The sequence below is a fragment of the Theropithecus gelada genome, chromosome 19, assembly GCF_003255815.1.
Source record: "Theropithecus gelada isolate Dixy chromosome 19, Tgel_1.0, whole genome shotgun sequence".
NCBI classification, from domain to species: Eukaryota; Metazoa; Chordata; class Mammalia; order Primates; family Cercopithecidae; genus Theropithecus; species Theropithecus gelada.
In genome coordinates, this window is record NC_037687.1 from 25,459,761 (window position 1) to 25,485,680 (window position 25,920).

General features: G+C 52.6%; 1 protein-coding gene across 4 annotated transcripts; it reads right to left on the reverse strand.

Moving 5' to 3' along the window:
- On the reverse strand, positions 1-25,920 carry CCDC114 (coiled-coil domain containing 114). 4 transcript variants are annotated; one of them, XM_025367918.1, is made up of 16 exons: positions 25,572-25,865; positions 24,539-24,578; positions 24,067-24,159; positions 22,482-22,581; positions 22,133-22,322; positions 16,874-16,996; positions 16,433-16,546; positions 10,124-10,191; positions 7,793-7,980; positions 7,490-7,624; positions 6,853-6,935; positions 6,530-6,698; positions 1,729-1,892; positions 1,552-1,649; positions 1,139-1,217; positions 1-1,067 (listed from the first exon to the last, which is right to left on the reverse strand). In XM_025367918.1, exons 3-16 carry the CDS (start codon positions 24,134-24,136, stop codon positions 525-527), a joined length of 2,124 nt encoding a protein of 707 aa, XP_025223703.1. In that variant the 5' UTR covers positions 24,137-24,159; positions 24,539-24,578; positions 25,572-25,865; the 3' UTR covers positions 1-524. The 4 variants fall into 4 exon arrangements, with proteins under 4 accessions (XP_025223703.1, XP_025223706.1, XP_025223705.1 ...); XM_025367920.1 differs by having other exon boundaries at positions 13-1,067; positions 24,522-24,578; positions 25,572-25,920; XM_025367921.1 differs by lacking the exons at positions 24,067-24,159; positions 24,539-24,578; positions 25,572-25,865 and adding an exon at positions 23,199-23,263.

Genomic DNA, 25,920 nt, shown 5'->3' on the forward strand with positions numbered 1-25,920 from the left:
TGAAGCCGGCTCTCCACACATAGGCTTTATTTCCACAGTCCCATTTTCCCATGCTGAACCTGGCATCTTCGCCCTGACTTTTCCCATGCCCGTCAGCACTAGAGGGCTCTTGGGGAGTGAGGAGCTGCAGAGAGAGGGACACAGGATGTATGCAGAGCCTGGGAGATGGAGACGAAGAGAGAGAGCCAGCAACAGAAGGTGGGGAATCCACAGGGGGTCAGGGCTCAGCAGACAGGGAAGGGGCAGATATGGAGACAAGAAGGACGGACACTGACTGGGAAGCCGAGAGAACAGGAGATCGGGAGGCAGAGGGAAAAGCAGGGTCAGGAGCAGAGAGAAAGGAACCAGGAGACAGAGGTGAGGCGGTGATGAAGGGCAGATGAAAACAGTTAGAGGGGCAAAAAGACAGAGGCCTGGGACTGGGAGAAAAAGACAGGGACCCACAAGGCAAACAGGGAAGTAGAGACAAAAAAAAAGACCCCTACAGAAAGCCAGGGCAGGGTGGGGGCTGCAGGCCCCTCGTGTTAGCCTCGGGAGTCTTTGCTGGTGGAGGAGCCGGGGCCAGTGCTGGAGGCAGGGCCGGTGCTGGAGACGTGGCCTCTGCTGGACCCGGGGCCTCCGCTGGAATCAGACGCTGTGCCTCCGCTCTCCACACCACCCTCTGTGTTTTCTCCGCCCCTGCTGGACCCCACGTATCCAGTGGAGCCCAGGTAGCTGCTGGTGCTGACAGGTCTGAAGGTCACGTGGCCCCCACTCGAGGCACTGGTGGAGCCAAAGGTCACGTGGCCAGTGTTGGGGTCACCGTGCGTGACGTGACTGGGCAAATGCCCCGGGCTGGATTTGAGGGGACCAAAAGTGACGCGGCCAAGAGAGCCACGGTCTCTGCTAGTCTTGTGGCTCAAGATGGACCCGGGGATGGTACGGGGTTGCCTGGTGGGCACCAGGACGGTACTGGAGCCAGCCCTCTGGGTGCTGGCCAGGTCCGCGCTCAGGGTGCCGTCCAGCGTCGCGGCGGCGTCGGCCAGGTCCTTCTGTTGCTGCGCCTCCGCCTGCTCCTGGAGCTGCACCTGCAGGGAAGGTGAGCTGGGCCCCGACGCACACTGAGGCCTGGCCCCACCCCCGAGGGCCCCAATCTCACCAGCTTCTCCACTTGGCTCAGCAGCTCCTCCCTGCTCATGGGGTAGTCATCGCTGGCCTCAAAACCTGGGGGGTCTTCTCTGGGGAGGGGAAGGAAAACCGGAAAAGACTAGACTCCCAGCCCTCAAAAAGGCCAGTGGCCCTTCCTGCTCAACCCCAGGAACCTCAGTCATTCTCCCACCAGCCCTGAGTGCCCTCCCCTTCTGGGGTACCCGGGGCCCCGTCTTCCCACACAAAGGTGCCAAGCCCCTACTCCTTCTGGCTGCCTCAAAGCACACACCTCATATTCTAAACCCCCAGGGCCACATCCACCAGCCAGTCCCCAAAAGCCCCCCAAAACCCTCTATCCTGTGTGTTCCCTCTGCCCCCATGGAAGCCCCGCCCCCCCTGCGTCCCTCCTGCCCTGCGCCTCACAGATTGTCAGGGGGCTGAAGTGGGGCCATCTTCTTCGGAAGGTCCTCCAGGCTCTGGCCCAGCGCCAGGAGGGCAGCGTCGGCCAGGGAGGTGAGGCTCTGGAGGGTGTGGAAGCCTGTGGTCAGCTGGGCCACCCCTGAGACCTGCCTCCCATCCCGGCTCCCTGCCGCCTCCCACCTGGGCATCCAGGAAGGCCTGCACTGTCAGGAGCTCCACCAGCCGCTTCTCGATGAGGCTCAGGAAGAGGCCCATGTCCCGGTCCGCCATGCCGGTCTTGACCCCAAGGAGGTCATCGATCATGCTGCCGTCGCAATGGGCCTTGGTGAAGAGGAGCTGGATGTCTGCGTCATGGAGGGCCAGCTGTCAGGGATCTGGCACCGCCAGCTGGGTGCTAGCCCTCTCCCCACTCAGGTCCTCACTGCCCCATTCTACAGAGACTGCGATCAAGGCTCAGAGACCAAAAGGGAGTCACCTGAGCTCAGCCAGCCAGGCAGGGAGAGGGCACTGCTGTGCATCCCTCTCTCCCTGGCTTGTCCTTCAAAATCAGCCTCAAGTATCACTGCCTCCAGGAAGCCTTCCCAGTGACCCCAGCAGAGCTGGCTTGGTGAGTGTGAGACTCAGACGGTGGTGAGGGGCCTGCACTTGGCTTGACACACTGCTGCTCTTCCTATCTTGAAAGTCTTGGCAATTTTTCAATAAGGGGCCCCTCATTCCGCACTGGGCCCCACAAATTATGGTCTTGCACCGCAGACTGAGTTAGGGCCTCCTCTTGCCCCCAGAGCCTGGGCGTCCTCCATCCTAGCCCCTGAACGATGAGCGCCCAGTACTCAGGTCAGTCCCCTCCAGGGCCTCTCCCCACTCTGCCCACATCACCTAGCACAGGGCTAGGCTCAGCCGTCACGACAGCGGGAAGGAGGACCTGCCCATATTTGAGCTCCTACGGTGTGCCCCGAGGGGGCTCTCCAGATCGCTCCCCACCACCCCCCACCTTTCTCTCCATCTGTCATCCCTTCTAATTCTCATGACAACCCTGCAAAGAAGGCACTGCCATCCCCATTCCCAGAGGGGCTCACAAGGAGGAAGCCACACACCAAGGTTCGTAATTGGTGGAGCTGAGATTCAAACCCAGGACAGGCTGGATGCAGTGGCTCACGCCTGTAATCCCAGCATTTTGGGAAGCCAAGGCAGGCAGATCATTTGAGGTCAAGAGTTTGAGACCACCCTGGCCACCATGGTGAAACCCTGTTTCTACTAAAAATACAAAAAAACTAGCCAGGCGTGGTAGTGCATGCCTGTAATCCCAGTCACTGGAGAGGTTGAGGCAGGAGAATCGCTTGAACCCGGGAGACGGACATTGCAATGAGCCGAGATCACACCACTGCACTCCAGCCTGGCTGACAGAGTGAGATTCCGTCTCAAATAAGTAAATAAATAAATAAATAAATAAATAATAAAAGCTAACAATAAATGTTAAAAAAAAAAAAACAAAACAACAAAAAAAAACAAAAAACAGGACAGCCTGACTCCTGAGTGCTCTGCACGGCTACTTCCTGAAAAATAAGAAAGATGAGGCCAGGTGTGGTGGCTCACGCCTGTAATCCCAGCACTTTGGGAGACCGAGGCGGGTGGATCACCTGAGGTCAGGAGTTTGAGACCAGCCTGGCCAACATGGCAAAACCCGCTCTCCACTAAAAATACAAAAATTAGCTGGGCGTGGTGGTGCGCGCCTGTAATCCCAGCTACTGGGAGGCTAAGGCAGGAGAATCACTTGAACTCAGCAGGGGGAGGTTGCAGTGAATGGAGATCGTGCCACTGCACTCCAACCTGGGGGACAGAGCGAGACTATCTCTCAAATTAAAAATAATAATAATAATAATAATAGAAAAAAAGAGAAAGATGGGAGGATGCACAGGTGGATGCAACTGATACCCACGGAAAGGATAAAAAAAAAAAAGGCCGGGCATGGTGGCTCAAGCCTGTAATCCCAGCACTTTGGGAGGCCGAGATGGGCGGATCACAAGGTCAGGAGATCAAGACCATCCTGGCTAACCCAGTGAAACCCTGTCTCTACTAAAAAAAATACAAAAAATTAGCCGGGCGAGGTGGCGGGTGCCTGTAGTCCCAGCTACTTGGGAGGCTGAGGCAGGAGAATGGCGTGAACCCGGGAGGCAGAGCTTGCAGTGAGCCAAGATCCGGCCACTGCACTCCAGTCTGGGTGACAGAGCGAGACTCCGTCTCAAAAAAAAAAAAAAAAAAACTCGGCCAGGTGTGGTGGCTCATGCCTGTAATCCCAGCACTTTGGGAGTCCAAGACAGGAGAAGCACTTGAATCCAGGAGTTCAAGACTAGCCTGGACAACATAGTAAGATCCCATCTCTAAAAAAAAAAAAAGGGAGGGGCCAGGTGCAGTGGCTCATACATGTAATCCCAGCACTTTGGAAGGCCGAGGTGGGTGGATCACCTGAGGTCAGGAGTTTGAGACCAGCCTGGCCAACATGGCGAAACCCCATCTCTACTAAAAATACCAAAATTAGCTGGGTGTGGTGGCGGGCACCTATAATCCCAGCTACTCGGGAGGCTGAGGCAGAATTGCTTGAACCTGGGTGGCAGAGGTTGCAGTGAGCCAAGATTGCGCCACTGCACTCCAGCCTGGGCAAAAGAGCAAAATTCCTCTCAAAAAAATACATAAATGAAAAAAATCTAAAAATTTTTTTAAAAAGGAAACTCTAGACCCCTACCTCATACCATACATGCAAATCAATTTGGCATAAGTCACAGACTTCAATGTGGGAGCTCAAACAATGAAACTTCTAGGAGAAAACACAGCACAATGCCTTTGTAAACTCAGGACAGGCAAAAATTTCTCAGGCAGGCCACAAAGTCACTAACTACAAAAAGAAAATTTCATAAATTAGATCTCAAAACTAAGAAACTTCAGTTCATCACCAAAAAAAGTGAAAAGGCAAGCTACAGTATAGGAGAAAATATTTACCAGAAGTCTAGTGTCTAGAATATACAAAGAACTCCTACAACTCAGTTATAGCAAGAAAACCCAACTTTTAAAAAAACGAGTGCACAAGATTGAACAGGAACTTCACAAAGATATCCGAATGGCCAATACGATGCTCAATATTATTAGTCACTAGGGAAATGCCAATTAAATTAATAGAGATAGTACTGCACAAACGTTAGATGGCTAATATTAAAATGGCCAATGGCCGGGCGCAGTGGCTCACGCCTGTAATCCCAGCACTTTGGGAGGCTGAGGCGGGCAGATCACGAGGTCAAGGGATCGAGACCATCCTAGCCAACATGGTGAAACCCTGACTCTACTAAAAATACAAAAATTAGCTGGGCGTGGTGGCACACACCTGTAGTCCCAGCTACTCGAGAGGCTGAGGCAGGAGAATCGCTTGAACCCAGGAGGTGAAGGTTGCAGTGAGCCGAGATCACACCATTGCACTCCAGCCTGGTGAGAGAGCAAGACTCCATCTCAAAAATAAAATAAAATAAAAAATGGCTGCCACTAGGAAACGGTGGAGAGGGTGTGGAACATCTGGGACCCCCATATGCTCACATAGGTGAGGGCATAAAATCTTGCGACCAGTTTGGAAAACTGTTTGGCATTTTCCAATAAATATCAACATATACCTACCCTAAGACCCGTCAGTCCCATTGCTAGGCATTTATAGACAGACAGATGTACACGGATGATCCATGGATGAATACTGGATAGATGAATGGATGGGTGGATGATGGATATGGGACAGTGGGAGGGACAGCATCTGTTTTTCAGTGTTTTGTGAAACAAGTGGAATAATGCCTAAGTGCCTAGCAGAGTGAATGACACATAATAAACATTGCTATTATATTTTATCATCATTTTCTTTACAAATAATAACATTTTTGGTAACTAAGACTAAGAAGAAATTTGGTAACTAAGACTAAGACTAGGAAGACAAAAGTCAAATGTCATTGCAGATAAATGGATGAACAGATGGATGTGGGGCTGTTGGAGGCAGACGGACGGATAGACAATGGATGGAGGGAGGGAGGGATGGATGGATGGATGGATGGATGGATGGATGGACGGACATGGGACAGTTGGAGGGATAGACCCTGCATGGATGGATGGACATGGGACAGTTGGAGGAACAGATCCTGGATGGATGGATGGATGGATGGATGGATGGATGGATGGATGGATGGACAGACAGATGGATATAGGACAGATGGAGGGATAGATCCTGGATGGATAGATAGATATGGGACAGATGAAGGAATAGATCCTGGATGAATGATGGATATGAAACAGATGGAGGGATAGACCCTGGATAGATAGATAGATATGGGACAGATGAAGGAATAGATCCTGGATGAATGATGGATAAGGACAGTTGGAGGCATAGACCCTGGGTGGATGGATGGATGGATGGATATAGGACAGATGGAGGGGTAGATCCTGGATGGATAGATAGATATAGAACAGATGAAGGCACAGAGCCTGGATAGATAGATGGATATGGGACAGATAGAGGGATAGACCCTGGATGGAGAGATAGATATAGGACAGATGATGGAATAAATTCTGGATGGATGATGGATATAGGACAGTTGGAGGGACAGTCTCTGGATGGATGGATGGATGGATGGATGGATATGGGACAGCTGGAGAGATCAACCCTAGATGGATGGATGGATGCACTGATGGATGGGTGGGTGGATGGATGGATGGATGCACTGATGGATGGGTGGATGGATGGATGGATGGATGGGTGTAGGACAGCTGGAGGGACAGATGCTGGATGGATAGATGGACATGAGACAGTTGGAGGGATAGACCCTGGTTGGAAAGATGGACAGATATGGAGCAACCAATAAGCAAGTGAACCAGGTTGTCCATGCAATGCCTCCAAGCCTAATGGTGTCCTTCCAAGTGGAGAAGCCAGGCTTGGGAGGGGGCGCCCGTGGGTGCTCACCAGCCTTGAGCTTCTCCACCTGTCCCCGCACATCCTGGAAGCGGGCCTCAAGGCGCTCAGCCTCCAAGCGCACCTTGTCCATGCGCTGCTGCAACGCATTCAGCTGCTGCTCCTGCAGCAAATGCCGGTCATCCTTGCTGGTACGTGCACTCACCAATGCCTCCTGCATCTGTGGGCACAGGGCTGAATGTTGGGCCAGATGGCAGCCTCGGGAGCTGGGGGGTGTGGAGCTGGGAAGAAGAGGCAGGAGGGGGGCTGAGGGAGGGGAGGGGGCAGGGAGGCAGGGAGAAGAGGAGGAGATGGAGAGGGCAGGCCTCACTCACCTCCTTGATCTCTTCCTGCACATGCTCCAGCTCCAAGTTCTGCTCATTGATGAAGTTGAACTCAGCAAAGTTGCGCTCCTCGACTGGGAAAGTTGGGCAAGGCGGGGCCCAGAGAGAGGAAGACAGAGATACAGATACAGAGAGAAGAGAGACAGAGAGGCACACAGAAGGCCAGAGAAAGTGAGGATGAGGAAGGCCACACAGAGACCAAGGCAGAGAGATGAACAGAGAGGAATCACAGAGACCAAGAGGCGTGGGAAGATACGGCAGGGGCGACACAGAAACACATACCAAGGCAGAGGGAAAGCCAGAGAGACTCGGTAACAGCAAGGGAGATGGGGAGATGCAGGCAGGGAGAAAGGTAGATATGGGTAAGGAGAGAAACAGAGAGGGACGGGGTTGAGGGAAGGATGTGGAGAGTGACCCCAGGCCCAGGAGTGAGGAGGGGATGGGGAGAGGCAGAGACAGGGCCACAGTAAGACGCCAGTGGACATGGGTGGCGGGTCCCAGGCCTGACACCTTGCTCCTCCAGTGCAGGTGGAGGAGTCCCCAGAGCCAGAGCTGAAGCCAGCCAGCACTGGACTCAGGGGGTGCTGGGGCCCCTGGGCCTCCTCCCCCCACCCAGGGCCCCACTCACTCTCCAGATACTTCTGCACCAACAGGTCGGGGTCGCTCTCCCCCATCAGCTGGGACAGTTTATTCAGGGCGTCCTCGTAGCGAAGCACTAGCCTCTCCTGGGAGGTCTTCCGGACGCCCTCGGCCACCTCCCGGGCTGGGGGAAGAAAGAACAGCAAGTCGGCCTCCTGGGTGGCCTCCAGCACAGAGACCTCCTGGGCGAGGGTGAGCAAAGCGTGGTCCTGCCCGGGGCACCAAGGAGCGCTGCAGGTGCCCCAGGGGCAGCCAGGCCCTCGAGATGCAAAGGCGGCAGCCCCTGCCTCACCCTGCTTTTCACGCTTCTCCAGGACATCGGAATCTGGCTGCCTGTCATTGTTTTTGAGCTTGAGGAAACGGTGCAGCTGCTCCAGGTGTGAGATCTGCCGCTGCAGCACCTGCGCCTCCGTCTCACTCTGGGCCTCCTCCTTCTCCGCGCGCTCCCGCAGCAAGCCCATCTTGGCCTTTGCCTCCTCCCTGGGGGGGTCAGCCGGGGTCAGGATGACTGGAGGCTGGGCTGGGGTCGGCCTGGGATCCTGGGGATGGGTGGGGTCAGCCAGAGGTTGTGGGGGTGGGGTGGAGTCAGCTGGTGTCCCAGATGGGCAGGGCCAGCCTGGGGTCACAGGAATGGGGCTGAATCAGGTTGCAGTTATCCTGTGGTCACAAAAAGCAGAGAACTGGCTGGGCACGGTGGCTCAGTCTGTAATCCCAGCATTCTGGGAGGCAGGAGGATCACCTGCGGTCAGGAGTTTGAGACCAGCCTGGCCAACATGGTGAAACCCCATCTCTACTAAAAATACAAAAATTAGCCAGACCTGGTGGTGCATGCCTGTAATCCCAACTACTCGGGAGGCTGAAGCAAGAGAATCGCTTGAACCTGGGAGGTGAAGATTGCAGTGAGCCGAGATCGCACTACTGCACTCTAGCTTGGGTGGCAAGAGCGAAACTCTGTCTCAAAAAAAAAAAAAAGACGGAGGCAAGAACTTCAAAAGAGTCCAACATCATATTAAAAACCCAACACAAAACTCTCAGTGTGCTGCTGGCTCACGTTCTTTCAGCAGCCTGCTCTCCTCATCCTTCAGAGTGTACTCTCTCTCTATGTAAACTCTCTGTTCTCTATTTGCCTTCAGTAAATTCTCTTTGTTGATTAAATCAGTCTCTAGGCAGAATTCTTTCTCCCAAGTAAGACTAAGAAGCGAGGATTCCTGCATTTCCCGGTGGCAGGTACAGTTTCCTTTTGGAGTGATGGAAATATTTCAGATCTAGACAGAAGTGGTGCAGTTGCACGACCCTGTGAATGGACTAAATGCTGCTAAATTCTGTACTTGAAAATGGTGAATTTTGCCATGTTTATTATTTTAACAGAGAGAGAGAAAGAGAGAAATCACAGAGACCCTAAGGCAGACCCAGGCCACAACTGATGTCGATCAGGGACCGTGAGAAAACAGAAGCCAGAGAAGAACTCAGTAGAAGGTAAGGAAGCGTTTGGAGCAAGAGGAGAAGAGGGCGAAGCTGAGAAAGAGGCAGGGATGGAGTTAGAGAGAGAGCCTGGAGCTCATGAGAGCCCCAGAGAAGGAGAGAGAAGCCAGCACCTAAAGCAGCTTCAGCTCTTCAACTCCTTACAGCGTGTCTCTATCTGAAGGTGGCCCAAGAGAATCTCTGTCCCTTGCAACCAATGCTGACAAATAACAAATTCGCCAGATGCTTCCAGGAACCCTGCTGCACTATATATGTGCTAGATGCACTTTTTTTTTTTTTTTTCTTTCTGAGACAGAGTCTTACTCTGTTGCCAAGGCTGGAATGCAGTGGTGCAGTCTTGGCTCACTGCAACCTCTGCCCCCAGGCCTCAAGCAATCCTCCCACCTCAGCCTCCCAAGTAGCTGGGACCACAGACACTCGCCACCGCCACCATGCCCAGCTAAGTTTTTATATTTTTGGTAGAGATGGGATTTCACCATGTTGGCCAGGCTGGTCTTGAACTCCTGAGCTCAAGCAATCTGCCTGCCTTGGCCTCCCACAGTGTGGGGATTACAGGCGTGAGCCACCGCGTCCGGCCACTAGATGCATTCTTATGTGCTAGATGGGGTCAGTAGAGGTTAATTTACATGCCCAAGGAAGAGAACAGGACCAGTGGGGTGCAATGGCTCATGCCTGTAATCCCAGCACCTTGGGAGGCAGAGGCGGGTAGATCGTGAGCTCAGGAGTTCAAGACCCGCCTGGCCAAGATGGTGAAACCCCGTCTCTACTAAAAATACAAAAATCAGCCAGGCGTAGTGCCGAGCACCTGTAATCCAAGCTACTCGGGAGGCTGAGGCAGGAGAATCGCTTGAACCCGGGAGGTGGAGGTTGCAGTGAGCCGAGATCACACCACTGCACTATAGCCTGGGTGACAGAGCCAGACACTGTCTCAAAAAAAAAAAAAAAAGAAAAAAGGAACAGGACCAGGAGGGGGGAGGTGGGGAACTGGTGGGGGAGAGAGAGAAAAGGGGGATATTATGGGGGGAAAAAATAGCTTCTGACGTCTGTTTCATGAGCCCTGAACCTTCCCACCACTGCTTTATGGAAAGGTATGTCCTGAGTCATCTGGGTCCCACAACCCCAGGATACCCGCAGTCCCTACCTGACGGCGTAGGCAGAGGTGGAGGAGAGGATAAGGGAGCTGACCAGGTGCCGCAGGTGGTGGATCTCCTGTGGGGGGAGGAGAAAAAAATCAGTGCCACTTCTTACAACCTCATTGCTCAGAGTCTTTCCTTTTGGCCCCATGCTTCTCCAATAAAGAGCAAAGCTCTTGAGCCTTCCAAATGTGGACCCTCCTCATTAGTGACTGCCCATGAAAGGGATTTTAAAGAGGTATGAGACAAACTGATAAGCTGGATCAAAAGGCTCTTTCTGTAGATAACCACAAACTAAGAAAATATTTAGTAACCTATGGGGGCTGGGTGGAAATGAGGTGGGGGAGATGGAGAGGAAATGACGTTTCTCTAGGCAACCTTTTAGAACAGTTTTGATTTGAGAACCTTGTTAATGTTTTACATATTCATAAAGGAAATTAAATCAATAAAGAGAGGACAGAAAACTAAAACTGAATGCAAATGGAAGCAAGTGAACTTAACTGTATTTAAAAATACTAACAGGGCCAGGCGCGGTGGCTCACGCCCATAATCCCAGCACTTTGGGAGGACGAGGCAGGCAGATCACCTGAGGTCAGGAGTTCGAGACCAGCCTGGCCAACATAGAGAAACTCCATCTCTATTAAAAATACAAAATTAGCCGGGCGTGGTGGCGCATGCCTGTAATCCCAGCTACTCGGGAGGCTGAGGCAGGAGAATCGCTTGAACTCTGGAGGCGGAGGTTGCAGTGAGCCGAGATCGTGCCATCACACTCCAGCCTGGGCAACAAGAGCAAAACTCCAACTCAAAAAATAATTATTATTATTATTATTATATTAATAACCACACAGAAGGTCAAAAGAAAAGGAACTAATCCAAATAACTTCTGAATAGAATAATTTGAAAAGATAGGCTGACGCTCATGCCTGTAATCCCAGCACTTTGGGAGGCTGAGGCAGGCGGATCACCCAAGGTCAGTTTAAGACCAGCGTGGGCAACATGGTGAAACTCCATCTCTACTAAAAATACAAAAATTAGCTGGGTGTGATTATGCATGCCTGTAATCCCAGCTCCTTGGGAGGCTCAGGCAGGAGAATCACTTGAACCCAGGAGACAGAGGTTGCAGTAAGCCAAGGTCATGGCCACTGCCCTCCAGCCTGGACGACAGAAAGAAACTCCATCTCGGAAAAAAAGAAAAGAAAAAAAGAAAAGATATATAAATACTCATATTCTCAGAAGACAAAACAAACTGCAAACAAATCCTGAACCCTATTCATCAGGTTTGGGGGTGGTGGTATGGCTGCGGCAATCCTGTAACTCTTATGTATGTATCATATGACTCAGCAAATGAGTAAGTATGTTGATGTGGTTGGGAACTGGTGTTCCCGCTGTAGGAGAAGAGAGCCAGAAAGATGAAATGAAGAGGCCAGGCGCAGTGGCTCATACGTGTAATCCCAGCACTTTGGGAGGCCAAGGCAGGCGGATCACCTGAGGTTGGGAGTTCGAGACCAGCCTCAACAACATGGAGAAACCCCGTCTCTACTAAAAATCCAAAAACTTAGCCAGGCGTGGTGGCGCATGCCTGTAATCCCAGCTACTCGGGAGGCTGAGGCAGGAGAATCGCTTGAACTCAGTAGGCGGAGGTTACAGTGAGCCAAGATCGCGCCATTGCACTCTAGCCTGGGCAACAAGAGCAAGACTCCATCTCAAAAAAGAAAGAGGGCCGGGCGCGGTGGCTCAAGCCTGTAATCCCAGCACTTTGGGAGGCCGAGACGGGCGGATCATGAGGTCAGGAGATCGAGACCATCCTGGCTAACACGGTGAAACCCCGTCTCTACTGAAAAATACAAAAAACTAGCCGGGCGAAGTGGTGGGTGCCTGTAGTCCCAGCTACTTGGGAGGCTGAGGCAGGAGAATGGCGTGAACCCGAGAGGAGGAGCTTGCAGTGAGCTGAGATCCGGCCACTGCACTCCAGCCTGGGTGACAGAGTAAGACTCCATCTCAAAANTGAGGCAGGAGAATGGCGTGAACCCGAGAGGAGGAGCTTGCAGTGAGCTGAGATCCGGCCACTGCACTCCAGCCTGGGTGACAGAGCAAGACTCCGTCTCAAAAAAAAAAAAAAAAAAGAAAGAGGAAATGAAGAATGCTCAGGAAAAACCTGGTGGTACCGGAATGGAATCAGAGGTATCAACGTGAACTCACTATTGTAAAATATGTCAGCCAGGCGCAGTGGCTCATGCCTGTAATCCCAACACTTTGTGAGGCCAAGGCAGGGGAATCACTTTAGCCCAAGAGTTTGAGAGCAGTCTGGACAACACAGTAAGACCCCATCTCTACAAAAACTAAATAGAATTTTAAAACATATAAAATATGTGTGCTTCCTAGCTCTCTCCAGAGAAAGGGCCTCAAAGCAATGACACCCAAGTAGCAACGAAGTCTCTTAGTGCCTCCACACCTACTCTTCCCTAGAAAGAATCGGGACTCCTCAGAACAATGGCCAACCCCAGGGATGGGGCAGAACAAGGTCCAGATTACCTAGGCTATCTTCCTGTGCCAGAAAGTGAGGAAGTACTCCCGAAAAGTGATGGGGTGTGTCCAAAGGCCACAGAAGCCAGCTTGAAGGGGCCCCCCCAACCATATCTGGGGCAATTTGAACACTAAAACGAATGGCAGTTACAGATTGTCATCTATAAAGTCAGAATACACTCATGCTCACTGACAAGGAGAAAGAGAAGTTTTTTTCCTTTTTTTTTTTTTTTTTTCCCAATGAGACGGAGTTTCACTCTTATTGCCCAAGCTGGAGTGCAATGGCGCAATCTTGGCTCGCTGCAACCTCCGGCTCCCTGGTTCAAGTGATCTCCTGCCTCAGCCTCCCAAGTAGCTGGGATTACAGGTGCACGCCACCACACCCAGCTACTTTTTTGTATTTTTAGTAGAAATGGGGTTTCACCATGTTAGCCAGACTGGTCTCAAACTCCTGACTTCAGGTGATCTGCCTGCCTCAGCCTCCCAAAGTGCTGGAATTACAGGCGTGAGCCACCGCCCCCGGCTGAGAAATGTTTCCTTAAGGAAAGTGCCATCTTATAAATGTGGGAGAAATGATAGAGTTTTTTAAAATCACCCTTTTGCAGCCATTACAGTAATAACCGTTCAGGGAAGAATCATTCATGGATGCTAAAATTGATGGCAGTAGCTGCTGGCTGGGGCTGCACACTCCATGCAGCCGGTGGGAGCCCTGCCCCTTCTGAGTTGGGGTGGGAGCTCCCCGGATGCAGCTGTAGCCATCTGAACCACAGTTGCAGACCCAGGCCTTCTGCTCCACGGAGCAGGCAGGATCCCCGCCCTCCTGGGCAGGGCAACAGCTGCCCAAACTGCTGCTGTGGATCTGAGCCTCTCTGTGCTCCTGCAGGGGGTCAGGAGCAGGCAGGGTCTGCCCTCCTGGGTGCAGTTGCAGCCACCCAACCCGCAGCTACAGACCCAGGCCTCCCACTCCAGGGAGCAGGCAGCAGCCAGGCACAAGCGAGGGTCCTGCCTCTTCCGAGTTGGCAGGGTGGGAGCTCCCGGAGCGCCGCTGCGGCCACCCTCCCAACCACAGGACCTAGGCATCTCTGAAGTTCTCTGCAGCCTGCACCCTCAGGAGCCCAGGAAAGCACCCCCCGATCCCTGCAGGCTCAGGGGTGTCTGCTCCTGCTGCTTGGCCTCTCTCCTCTCTTGCACCCACTCTGATCTCAGAGAGGGGTTGGGGTCCAGCCCAGTGCCATGAATGGCAGCAGGAGGCAGACACATTCCTGGGCAGAAGAGGGCAGGTCCCCGGTAAGGTCCCTCCTTTAGGCCAGGGAGGGCCAGGTTGCCAGTACTGCAAAACGAGTGGGGACTTGCAGCACCTCCTCCAGGCCTGCCCGTGGCCACCCATGGAGCTACCCTCTCTGCTGAGAGCTTCAGAGGCCTGCAGACATCTGAACAACCTGCCTGCAAAGAGGAACCACCCTCTCCAGGGCCTCCTCACGGCTGATAGCTGAACACTAGACGAGACCACCTGCCTACAGAGGAGCTGCCCCCTACAGGTCTCCCCTGAGCTGTCTTAACACTCGATAAAGCTCCTCTTCATCTTGCTCCTCTCCACTTGTCTGCCTACCTCCTTCTTCCTGGACACAGGACAAGAACTCGGGCAAAGGCACCACTGGCCAAGGAGGTTTCCAGCGAGAAAAGTGACGCCCGAAAGATCCCGTAACAAAATGATTGAGTGAAGGTGTGTCAGGGGACAAGATATGTATACAGTCTCAGAGAATCTCCCCACGGACCACACATTCACTACGAAAAGGAAAACTCTCCATTGCAAAAACCTGGCTAGCCAAGTGACCAAAGACAACACCACTAGTCATGGGACAAGCTGACATCAGGTGCCTCCTGAGATCCTGCACAGGAAGGACACACTATCACTGCTGTGACATTCCCCCCAAAGTGCAGACACCAAGTCTAATCATGAAGAAATATCAGAGAAACCGGCCGGGCGCAGTGACTCACGCCTGTAATCCCGGAACTCTGGGAGGCTGAGGCGGGCTTATCACCTGAGGTCAGGAGTTCGAGACCAGCCTGACCAACATGGAGAAACCCTGTCTCTACTAAAAATACAAAATTAGCCAGGCGTGGTGGTGCATGCCTGTAATCCCAGCTACTCAGGAGGCTGAGGCAGGAGAATCACTTGAACCCGGGAGGTGGAGGTTGTAGTGAGCCAAGATTGCACCATTGCACTCCAGCCTGGGCGACAAGAGTAAAACTTCGTCTCAAAAAAAAAAAAAAAAAAGACCAGATAAACCCGTGTCAGGGGACATTGCACAACACAACCGGCCTGGATGCTTCCAAAATGTCAACGTCATGGAGAAAAAAAAGCCCAAGGGACTGACCCAGATGAACAGAGCCAGAACAACCAAATGCAACGTGGCATTCTGGACCGGAGCCTAGAGTAGGAAAATCAAGTTCACTGTAAAGGACATCACTGGGACAATCAGTGCCTTGAAATATGGACTATTTAGAATTCTAACAATGCTAATGTCCCTGACTTGGATAACAGCACTAAGTAAATGGCGTTGTTCTTAGGAAATGCTCACTAAAATACTTAGGAGCATAATGTCGACAACATATTGTCAAACAGTTCAGCAATCAGGATAATAACTTATTTTCAGCAAAACAATAATTACACACACAAATAGTAAGAGTTGGGGAGAAAGAGAATAAATGTGGCAAATTATCAAACTTGGTGAAAGATATATAGGAGTTATTTGTACAATTCTCGCACCTTTTCTGTAACTTGAAATTATTTCAAAATGAAAGTCAAGACCAGACGCAGTGGCTCATGCCTCTAATCCCAGCACTTTGGGAGGCTGAGGCAGGCGAACTACCTGAGCTCCAGAGCTCAAGACCAGCCTGGGCAACATGGTGAAACCCTGTCCCTACCAAAAAAAAAAATCGGCCAGGTGCGGTGGCTCACACCTCTAATCCCAGCACTTTGGGAGGCCAAGGCAGGCAGATCATGAGGTCAGGAGATCGAGACCATCCTGGCTAACACGGTGAAACCCTGTCTCTACTAAAAATACAAAAAATTAGCCAGGCGCGGTGGCAGGCACCTGTAGTCCCAGCTACTCAGGAGGCTGAGGCAGGAGAATGGCATGAACCCGGGAGGCAGAGCTTGCAGTGAGCCAAGATCGCACCACTGCACTCCAGCCTGTGTAACAGAGTGAGACTCCGTCTCAAAAAAAAAAAAAGAAAAATCGTTTTAATTAGCTAGGCGTGGTGGTGCACGCCTGTAGTCCCAGGTCCTCAGGAGGCTGGTGCACGAGAATTGCTTGAATCTGGGAGGCACAGGCTGCAGTGAGCCCAGATTACCTCACTGTGCTCCAGTCTGGGTGACAGAGTAAGACTCCAACAAAACGAAAGAAAAGAGAAGAGAAAGAGAAAGAGAGAGAGAAAGAAAGAAAGACAGAAAGAAAGAAAGTCAAAAGAGAGGGGACAGGGCTGGTTCTTCAAAAGATCCCCGTGGAATGTATAATAAATGGTCTTGCAATAGTCAGGCAATAGATTCCCCTGGGTGATACTATTCAGAATGACACTCTGCTTTCTACAACTATAAATGAGGCCACTTTTTTGTTGGAAGTGTCCTCCAACATTTCCCAGGCTTCCATGCCTTCTGGACTAAAGCAAGCCTACAGCTCTAGTCAATTCCATACTTGAGGCCTGAGTGCTAGAGCAGGAAGGGCAAACAGCTGTGGGGAGGACCGGGGCAGAGGTCCCTCTCTCCTCCCCTGGATTTCAGGGCCACTGACCTTCTTCAGCTTGCGGTCCACGTTCAGACAGCGGTTCCTGTCGATCCGCAGCAGATCCAGCTCCTCCCGCAGGGCTGCGTTCCGCACCAGCTGGTTGTCAAAGTGACAGGTGACCTGGGAGTAGAAAGGCGGATGGAAGAGTGGGTCTGAGGCCAGGCCTGCCTGCCTCCTCCAAGCTCAGCCAAGGAGGAGATGCTTATCAGAGGTGGGGCCGGCCTGTTTCCTGAGAAACATCAGTTTTTTGGGGTTCCTGAAATCAATGTCCACTCCCCTGTAAGGACCCATCAGTCTCCTTTCCTTGGGAACCTCCATCCCTCCAGAATCCTGTGTCCTGACACACATGTGCACACACTGTCCACCATTTCCAGAGCCCAACGACCATGCCCCGTTCTTCCCATAACCCCACAATTCAGGTCGAGGGACCAGGAGGCTGACCCTCACCCTGTCCAACTGGTCTTCTAGGATCCTGATCCTTCGCCTGATCTTGACCTTCTGATCCAGGACGAATCCCGAGGACCTGACATTCTTACTGTGGGTAAAGATCCGTGTCTCCCACTCCTGGATCTAGAAGAAAGAGGACAGTACCTGTTTATGGTTGCCTGAATGTGGGAGAGATTGAATGGCTGAGGGAAAATGAGTCGCTAAGCATGGCAGACATCTGCTGTCCCTGTAGCCCCAGAATAACATCTACCCTTCTGCTGACACTATCCAGCCCTCCATGTGGTTCTGGTGGGCCTTCCACCCACAGTGTGTCACCCTGTCAGCCACAGGACCCGGGTCTGGACACTCACAGGGACTGGCCTAGAGATGGGAATGTGACCCCATGGAGCCAGCCTGACTCGTTTCCTTTTTTTTTTTTTTTTTTTTTTTTTAATGAGACAGAGTCTTGCTCTGTCGCCCAGGCTGGAGTGTGCAGTGGCGTGATCTTGGCTCACTGCAACCTCCACCTCCCAGGCTCAAGCAATTCTCGTGCCTCAACCTCCCGAGTAGCTGGGATTACAGGCACGTACATCACACCCAGCTAATTTTTGTATTTTTAGTAGAGATGGGGTTTCATCATGTTGGCCGGGCTGGTCTCGAACTCCTGACCTCAAGTGATCCACCCGCCTTGGCCTCCCAAAGTACTGGGATTACAGGCAAGAGCCACAGCGCCCGGCTCTGACTCGTTTCCTGATAGTCAGGGGAAGCACATGAGAAGGGTGGGATTCCAGGACTTCTCCTGTCATAGCCCCACCACAGGGAGGATCCTGGGAGGATGAGGCCAGTGGACAGAAGTGGAGATGAGAGTTGGAGAGATGGTGAGAACGAACCCAATGACATTAGTATCCCTGGGTCTGCTTATGCCTAAAACCAGCTTCCAATCTGTCCTCATTTCTGTATTCATCGGTACTTATTGGGGTGTGCTGTGTGTCTCCAAGCAAACTGGGGGTTCCATGAGGACAGAGAGTCTTGTGTTTTCTCCGTGTCTGAGACAAAGAAGGTATTCAACATAACATGCGGACTAAACAGACAAATGAATTGCTTAACACTTCAATTTGTGTTCTGCTATGGGTTTAATCATGTCCCGTAAAAACTCATATGTTGGCCGGGCGCGGTGGCTCACGCCTGTAATCCCAGCACTTTGGGAGGCCGAGGCGAGTGGATCACCTGAGGTCAGGAGTTCAAGACCAGTTTGGCCAACATGGTGAAACCTCGTCTCTACTAAAAATACAAAACTTAGCTGGGCGTAATGGCATGTGCCTGTAATCCCAGCTACTCGGGTGGCTGAGGCACGACAATCACTTGAGCCTGGCCTGGGAGGTGGAGACTGCAAAGAGCCGAGATTGCACCACTGCACTCCAACTTGGGTGACTGAGCAAGACTCCACCTCGAAAAAGAAATACCCAAAATGTTGACACTGGGGGAAAATGCGGCAAAGTGTACAAGGGATATCTCTGCATTTTTTCAACTGCACATGAATCCCAACAAAATTTTCTTCCTTTTTTTTCTTTTTTTTTTTAGAGACAGGGTCTCACTCTGTCACCCAGGCTGAGTACAGTGGTACCATCACAGCTCACTGCAGCCTCCACCTCCCAGGCCAGACTCAAGCAATCCTCCTGTCTCAATAATTGCTTTATTAAAGAATAGATGACATACGGTAAAACTGCACATATTTAGTGTACAATTTGGGCTGGGCACGGTGGCTCACACCTGTAATCCCAGCACTTTGGGAGGCCGAGGTGGGCAGATCACCTGAGGTCAGGAGTTCAAGACCAGCCTGGCCAACATGGCAAAACCCTGTCTCTACTAAAAATATGAAATCAGCCAGGCACGGTGGCAGGCACCTGTAGTCCCAACTACCCGGGAGGCTGAGGCAGAAGAATTGCTTGAACCTGGGAGGTGGAGATTGCAGTGAGCTGAGATTGCGCCACTGCACTCCAGCCTGGGTGACAGAGCGAGACTCCATCTCTAAATAAATAAATAAACAAACAAACAAACTGTATAATTTGATATGTTTTGACATAAAATAGTGAAAATATCCATCACCCCTAAAAGTTTCCTCGTGCCCTTTTGTAGTTCCTCACCTCATTCTCTTCCTGCAGTCCAGTCTCCCCCAGCAATCACTCATCTGTTTTCCGTCACTATAGATTGGTTTGCATTTTCCAGAAAATTTTTTTTTTTTTTTTTTTTTTTTTTTTTTGAGACGGAGTCTCACTTTGTCGCCCAGGCTGCAGTGTAGTGGCGCGATCTCAGCTCACTGCAAGCTCCGCCCCCCGGGTTGACGCCATTCTCCTGCCTCAGCCTCCCGGCTGGGCAGTAGCTGAGACTACAGGCACCCGCCACCACGCCTGGCTAATATATATATATTTGTATTTTTAGTAGAGACGGGGTTTCACTGTGTTAGCCAGGATGGTCTTGATCTCCCGACCTCGTGATCCACCCACCTCGGCCTCCCAAAGTGCTGGGATTACAGGCGTGAGCCATCTCACCTGGCCTAGAATTTTATATTAATGGAATTGTATAGTATGGACTCTTTTGGGGATCAAAGGGGTATCTGGTTTCTTTCACTCAGAATAGTTATTTTGAGATCCACCCATGTTGTGTGTATCAATAGCCGGGTTCCTTTTATTCATGAGTCACATTCCATTGCATGTATAGACCACAATTTGCTCGTCCACTCGCCCACCGACGGACATTTGGGTTGTTTCAGTTTTCGATTTTACAAATCAAGTTGGGTTATTACGAATATTCACGTAAAATTCGTTATATGGACATGGGCTTTCTTTCCTCTTGGGTAAACAACTGAATGTGGAATGTCTGAATTGTGGAATGTCTGAATCATATCGTCAAGTATACGTTTTGGTTTTTGGCAACTGCCAAACTGGGCCAGGCGTGGTGGCCCACGTCTGTAATCTCAGCACTTTGGAAGGCCAAGGAGGGTGGATCACTTGAGGGCAGGAGTTCAAGACCAGCCTGGCCAACATGGTGAAACCCCCCGCTCTCTACTAAAAATATAAAGCAGGGCGCGGTGGCTCACGCCTGTAATCCCAGCACTTTGGGAGGCCGAGGTGGGCAGATCACGAGGTCAGGAGATCAAGACCTTCCTAGCTAACACGGTGAAACCCCATCTCTACTAAAAATACAAAAAAAAATTAGCCAGGCGTCGTGGCGGGCGCCTGTAGTCCCAGCTACTCAGGAGGCTGAGGCAGGAGAATGGCCTGAACCCGGGAGGCAGAGCTTGCAGTGAGCCAAGATCTCACCACTGCACTCCAGCCTGGGCGACAGAGCGAGACTCAGTCTCAAAACAAAAAAAAATAAATGAAATGAAAAAATAAAAATAAAAATACAAAAATTAGCTGGGAGTGGTGGCACACACCTGTAATCTCAGCTACTCGGGAGGCTGAGACAGAAGAATGTTTGAACCCAGGAGACAGAGGTTGTAGTGAGTTGACATTGTGCCATTGCACTCCAGCCTGAGTGGCAGAGTGAGACTTCGTCTAAGAAAAAAAAAAAAAAAAACCTGCCAAACTGTGTACGAAGAGTAGTGTGCCATTCCACATTCCCACCAGTGGAGTATGAGAGTTCTAATTCCTCCTCATCCTTACCAACACTTGGTATGGTCCGTCTTTTTAATGGAGTTTCGGCAAGTTCTTAATATATTCTGGACACAAGTTCTCTATCAGATGCATGCTTTGCAGATACTTTCTCCCAGTCTGAGAGAAACTTGTCTTTCCATTCCTTGCCTTTGCCAGTTTCTGCAGGTGGGATTCCTTGACTTGCAGATGCCTTACCTGTGGCCACACCGCTGTTTTTTGTTTTTGAAAGGGGGTCTGGGCCAGGCACAATGGCTCACGCTTATCATCCCAACACTTTGGGAGGTCAAGGTGAGTGGATCACCTGAGGCCACGAATTTGAAACCAGCCTGGCCAACATGGCGAAACCCCGTCTCTACCAAAAATACAAAAATTAGCTGGGCTTGGTAGCACGTGCCTGTAGTCCCAGTTACTCAGGAGGCTGAGGCAGGAGGATGGCTTGACCTGGGAGGCGGAGGTTGCAGTGAGCCAAGATCCTGCCACTGCACTCCAGCCTGGGTGATAGAGCAAGACTTTGTCTCAAAAATAAATAAATAAATAAAAGTAAAAGAAAAGGAAAGTGGGTCTCTCTCTGTTGCCCAGGCTGGAGTGCAGTGGGGCACTCATAACTCATTGAAGCCTCAAACTCCTGGGCTCAAGTAATCCTGCCCCCTCAGCCTCAAGACACGCACCACTGTGCCCAACTCACAAACTGGTTTTTTAAATGAAGGGTAGACCAGAATTTAGCAGAATGAATTCCACATAAAAAAAATATATATATATATATATATATATTATTTGCTAAAACTTCTGTTTCAGATATATTAATATATGTGTGTGTGTTTACATCTGTATGCATCTTGGTGTGTATGAGCTACACCTCATGAGTCACGGTCATAAAAACTTGACAGATCACTGGCCTAGAAAAATCACATTGTTCGCAAGGTCAAATAGCAAGGTCCTGAAACAGATGGGATTCGCAACCTGTCTAGACTGCGGCATTACCACCATCCTCGTTTGCAGATGAAGAAACTAGGCCCCAGAGAGGTGAAAACCTGCCCGCCCGGGGTCACAGAGCTCCGATGGCAGGGCCAGGACTCTAATGCAGGTTTTGGGGACTCTACCACACGACTCTTTCCTGCTTAACCTCACCAGTCCTGTTTGCGAATGCCTGGGACTGTGCTAAAGCAGCAAACATCTATATTTCCACTGAACACAACTCTACCAGATGGATGCTTTCAATAGCCCTTATTTTTTTATTTTTTTATTTTTTTTAGACAGTCTTGCTCTGTTGCCCAGGCTGGAGTGCAGTGGCACAATCTTGGTTCACTGAAACCTCTGCCCCCCGGGTTTAAACGATTCTCCTGCCTCAGCCTCCCTAGTAGCTGGGATTACAGGCATGTGCCACCATGCCTGGCTAATTTTTGTTTTTTTTGTAGAGACGGGGTTTCACCACGTTTGCCAGGCTGGTCTCAAACTCCTGACCTCAAGTGATCTGCCTGCCTCAGCCTCCCAAAGTGCTGGGATTACAGGCATGAGCCACTACACCTGGCCCAATAACCCCAATTTCACATGAGGACGCTAAGGCTCAGAGAGGTTACAACACTTGCCTGTGAGCAGGATCTGCAGAACCCCATCTCGAACCCACCTGCTTGTCCAGGGCCCTGGTCTGCTCCTGCAGCTCCTCGATCTCCGCCTGCACCTGGTCCCGGGCCTTCAGCAGGCGGTCCATGTTCTCCAGCCGCTCACTGTCCCGAAGCCGCTTGACCTGGTTCTGGGCTGCGCTGATCTGCACCTGGAGATTGCCCTGTACCTCCTCCAAGCACCGGATCTCCTCGCTACCCAGGAAGGGAGGTAGCGGGCCAGTAAGGGGGCAGAACTCAGCATTGCTAAAGGCAGGACACACTGCTCCTGCGCTCCCCCTCAGACCCAGGAGTCTAGCTTCCAGCCCCTCTGACCCCCTCCTCCCCAGCTCAGGGCCCAGGCACCCAGCTCACAGTTGCTTGTTGATGCGCTGGTGGACTTCCTTGCTGTAGGCCCGCCTCTCCCCTTCCATCACCTTGCATTGGCGCTGCAGCCTACTCAGCTCCCAATCCACTGAGAACAGGGCCGGCCAAGGGACTCAGTAGGGATCCTGGCCACCAGCTCCTTCCAACCCAGGACCTAGGAATTCTGCTCCCTTTGGGGTCTCACAAACTGCAACTGAACTGCAGATCCAGCCCCCAACATCCCTCTAGGAATGCACCTCAGTTCCAGGATCCCTCGAGCTTCCTCATCCCTCCATACCCAAAACTGAACTCAGGGTTTTTTCCCCTAAAACCCACTCCCATCCCACCAGGGGCACTTCTGGAAGGCCTCTGGGTCTTCTGGGACCTGGGCACACCACCCGGAACTGGGAAGGCTCTTGCTCCCTCCCTCCTTTTCTCCCCACCATCAGCAGCCCTCAGCCCCATCCTCTTCCCTCCTCCCTCTCTCAACCCATTCCTGGGCTCGGCCTCATCCTCTCCTACCTGGACCATCAGCTCAACCTTTCTCTCAATTTCCAGCCTTCCTGCACAGTCCCAGAGGGTCTCTCTACACCCACAGCCGGCCCTACCCCACCCATAGCAGACCCTACCCCTCACAGGCCTCCCATGATGCCCCAGCACCTGCAGGATAAAGTCTCAGCACCTCAGCCTGGGATCCAAGACGCCAAATGACCTGACCTTACCCACCTCTCCAGTCTTGCCCACATGCTCCCCACCTCCAAAGGCCCAGTAATTTTCAATTGGGGGTGATTCTGCCTTCCAAAAACATTTGCAGTGTCTGGAGACTTATTTTTTCTAGACAGGGTCTCATTCTGTCCCTCAGGCTGGAGCGCAGTGACAGTCTCAGCTCACTGCAGCCTCCACCTCGCAGGCTCAGGTGATCCTCCCACCTCAGCCTCCCGGGTAGCTGGGATTACAGGTGCACACCATCAGACCTGGCTAATTTTATTTATTTATTTTTTTTGTAGAGATGAGGTCTCACTGTATTGCTCAGGCTGGTCTTGAACTCCCGGGCTCAAGTGATCCTCCTTCTTCAGCTTCCCAAAGTGCTGGGATTCCAGGCATGAGCCAGCACGCCCAGCCTGGAGACATTTGTCATTACCATGACTTGTGGGGAAGGGAGGGGCTACTGGTATCCAGTGAGTAGAGGCCATGCACACTGCTTGGCATCCTACAACACACAGGACTGCCGCCACAACAAAGAATTATCCCACCCAAGAGTCAACAGTACTGAGGCTGAGAAAGTCTCCTCTAGCCACATTCTATCACCTCTGCAGAAACACCCTTCCTTCCTTCCTTCTCCCCTTGGCAATTCCCACGGGGAGTTCTGGGCCCCACTCAAACTTCTGCTGCCTGAAGTCTCCAGCCTGCCCCACCGCCCAGGCTTGGCCCACCCACGGTGGTGCCCGCCCCACCTCCGTCAGGGCGCATGTCTCTTCCCACCAGAGGGCGCTCCTGGACAGACACGCTCTCTCCCTCCCTACAGGACCTGGAACTGGGGAAAGCTGGGGGCTGGAAAAGAATGGGTGAGTGATATCAACAATGAATGAATTACCCATTCCCTCCAGAAAGGCTTCGCTTCCCTCCTCGGAGCGGGCGCTCCCTGACAAGCGTCCCAAAGGCATCCTGGCCAAAGAAGGTGGGGCTCCTGTAGGGATGGACATACAAGACCCTTCAGACAGCAGGCGAGCCAGAGTCCAGAGGAGGGTGGGCAATGAACCGAGAGCGACTGGGAATTGAAAGGGGGTGACCCTAGAACCACGCTGGCCTCATTCCTCCAAGAGGGGTTGGAGGGGGACCTCTCTCAGGCCTCGCCACACCTCTCCCGCCCTCCCACTTCTCACACTCTGGGTCTTGCGTCTCGGCTCTGATTCTGGCGCGGGTTTGGCAGGGGACAGGTCTCCTGGGCTCTCAGGATATCCGAGGCCAGGCTGTTTGGTCGCAGGGGAGAGGGAAACCCCGGCCTGCTGTAGGGGGGTTGGGCAGGGTCGGGGGAGTCCTGGGCCCTACCTGCCGACGGGCCTGACCTGTTCTTGGTGCTCCAAGCTCAGTGTTGTGGTCTGGTTACTGGGGAGATAAGGGACCAATGAGGACTGAGGACAGTGGCCAGGGAGGGACCGAGGCCGCGGGAGAAACTATGGAAGGGCGGAGAAGGATGCGAGGCGTAGACCTGCAGGGTTCCCACAGACTTAGAACTGATGGGCGAGGCCAGGCGCGGTGGCTCACGCCTGTAATCCCAGCACTTTGGGAGGCCGAGGCGGATGCATCACTTGAGGTCAGGAGTTCGAGACCAGCCTGGCCAACATGGTGAAACCCGTCTCTACTAAAAGTACAAAAATTAGCTGGACGTGGCGACTCGTGCCTGTAGTCCCAGCTAGCTACTCTGGAGACTGAGGCAGGAGAATCGCTTGAACCTGGGAGGCAGAGATTGCAGTGAGCCGAGATCGCGCCACTGCACTCCAGCCTTGGCGACAGCGAGACTCCTTCTCAATAAACAAACAAACAAAATTGATGGGCGGGGAGGTCTTGCGAGGGGCGGAGCCAGGAGGGCCTGTGGACGGGGGCTGCGGAGCCCTGCGCGGGGGAGGGGCGTGTGAGGCCTGAGAGGGGCGTGCCGTAGGGAGCTGTGATGGGCGGAGCTAAGACCTGTGAAGAGAGTGGGAGGAACTTCAGGGGCGGGGCTTCGGAGCCTGCGAGGGTAAGGGCACGGCCACCTGTTCAGGACGGGCTTCGGAGACGGCGAGGGAGGGGGCACGAACACTGTACAGGGCCGGGCTTCGGAACTGGCGAGGGGAGGGGCACGGGCACTTGTAAAGGGCGGGGCTTCTGAGCTGACTAGGCGAGTGGCACGGGCACCCGTAAAGGGCGGGACCTCGGGGCTGGCGAGGGAAGGGGCTTCCCCGTAAGAGGCGGGCTGCGCGGGTCGCGTTTGGAAGGCCAAACGAGGGGCCTGGTGGGAGGCAGGTGAAGGGCGGGCTAATCGGGAGGCGCTCAGGCCTGGAAGGCCTGCGGGAGGTCGGAACGGTCCTGGGGAGCTCGAGGCTGAGGTCTCGGTAGTACCGCGGGCCTGGAAGCGGCGGGAGCTGAAAGAGCCTGCGGGGACCTGTATGGAAGCCCTCCAGGCCGGGCCGAGGTCCTACAAGACGGGGCCGAAGAGGTGCATGTCTTAAGATGACTATGACCACATTAAATTAAGGATTCATAGGAAGGAAGGCGGTGCCGAAGCCGCCAGTTGCTGGGAGAAGGAGCGCTCACCACAGCCTCAGCGATTCACTACGCAACCGCGACCAACGGCTTCCCGGGAAGCCGCCAAAAACCCTTGGCCCCCTACCACGTCCGCGCGCTGGAAGGCGGAAGCGGGCGGGGCCTCGGGCACTCCGTACCGCCCCCGCTTTCCGGCCACGCCCCC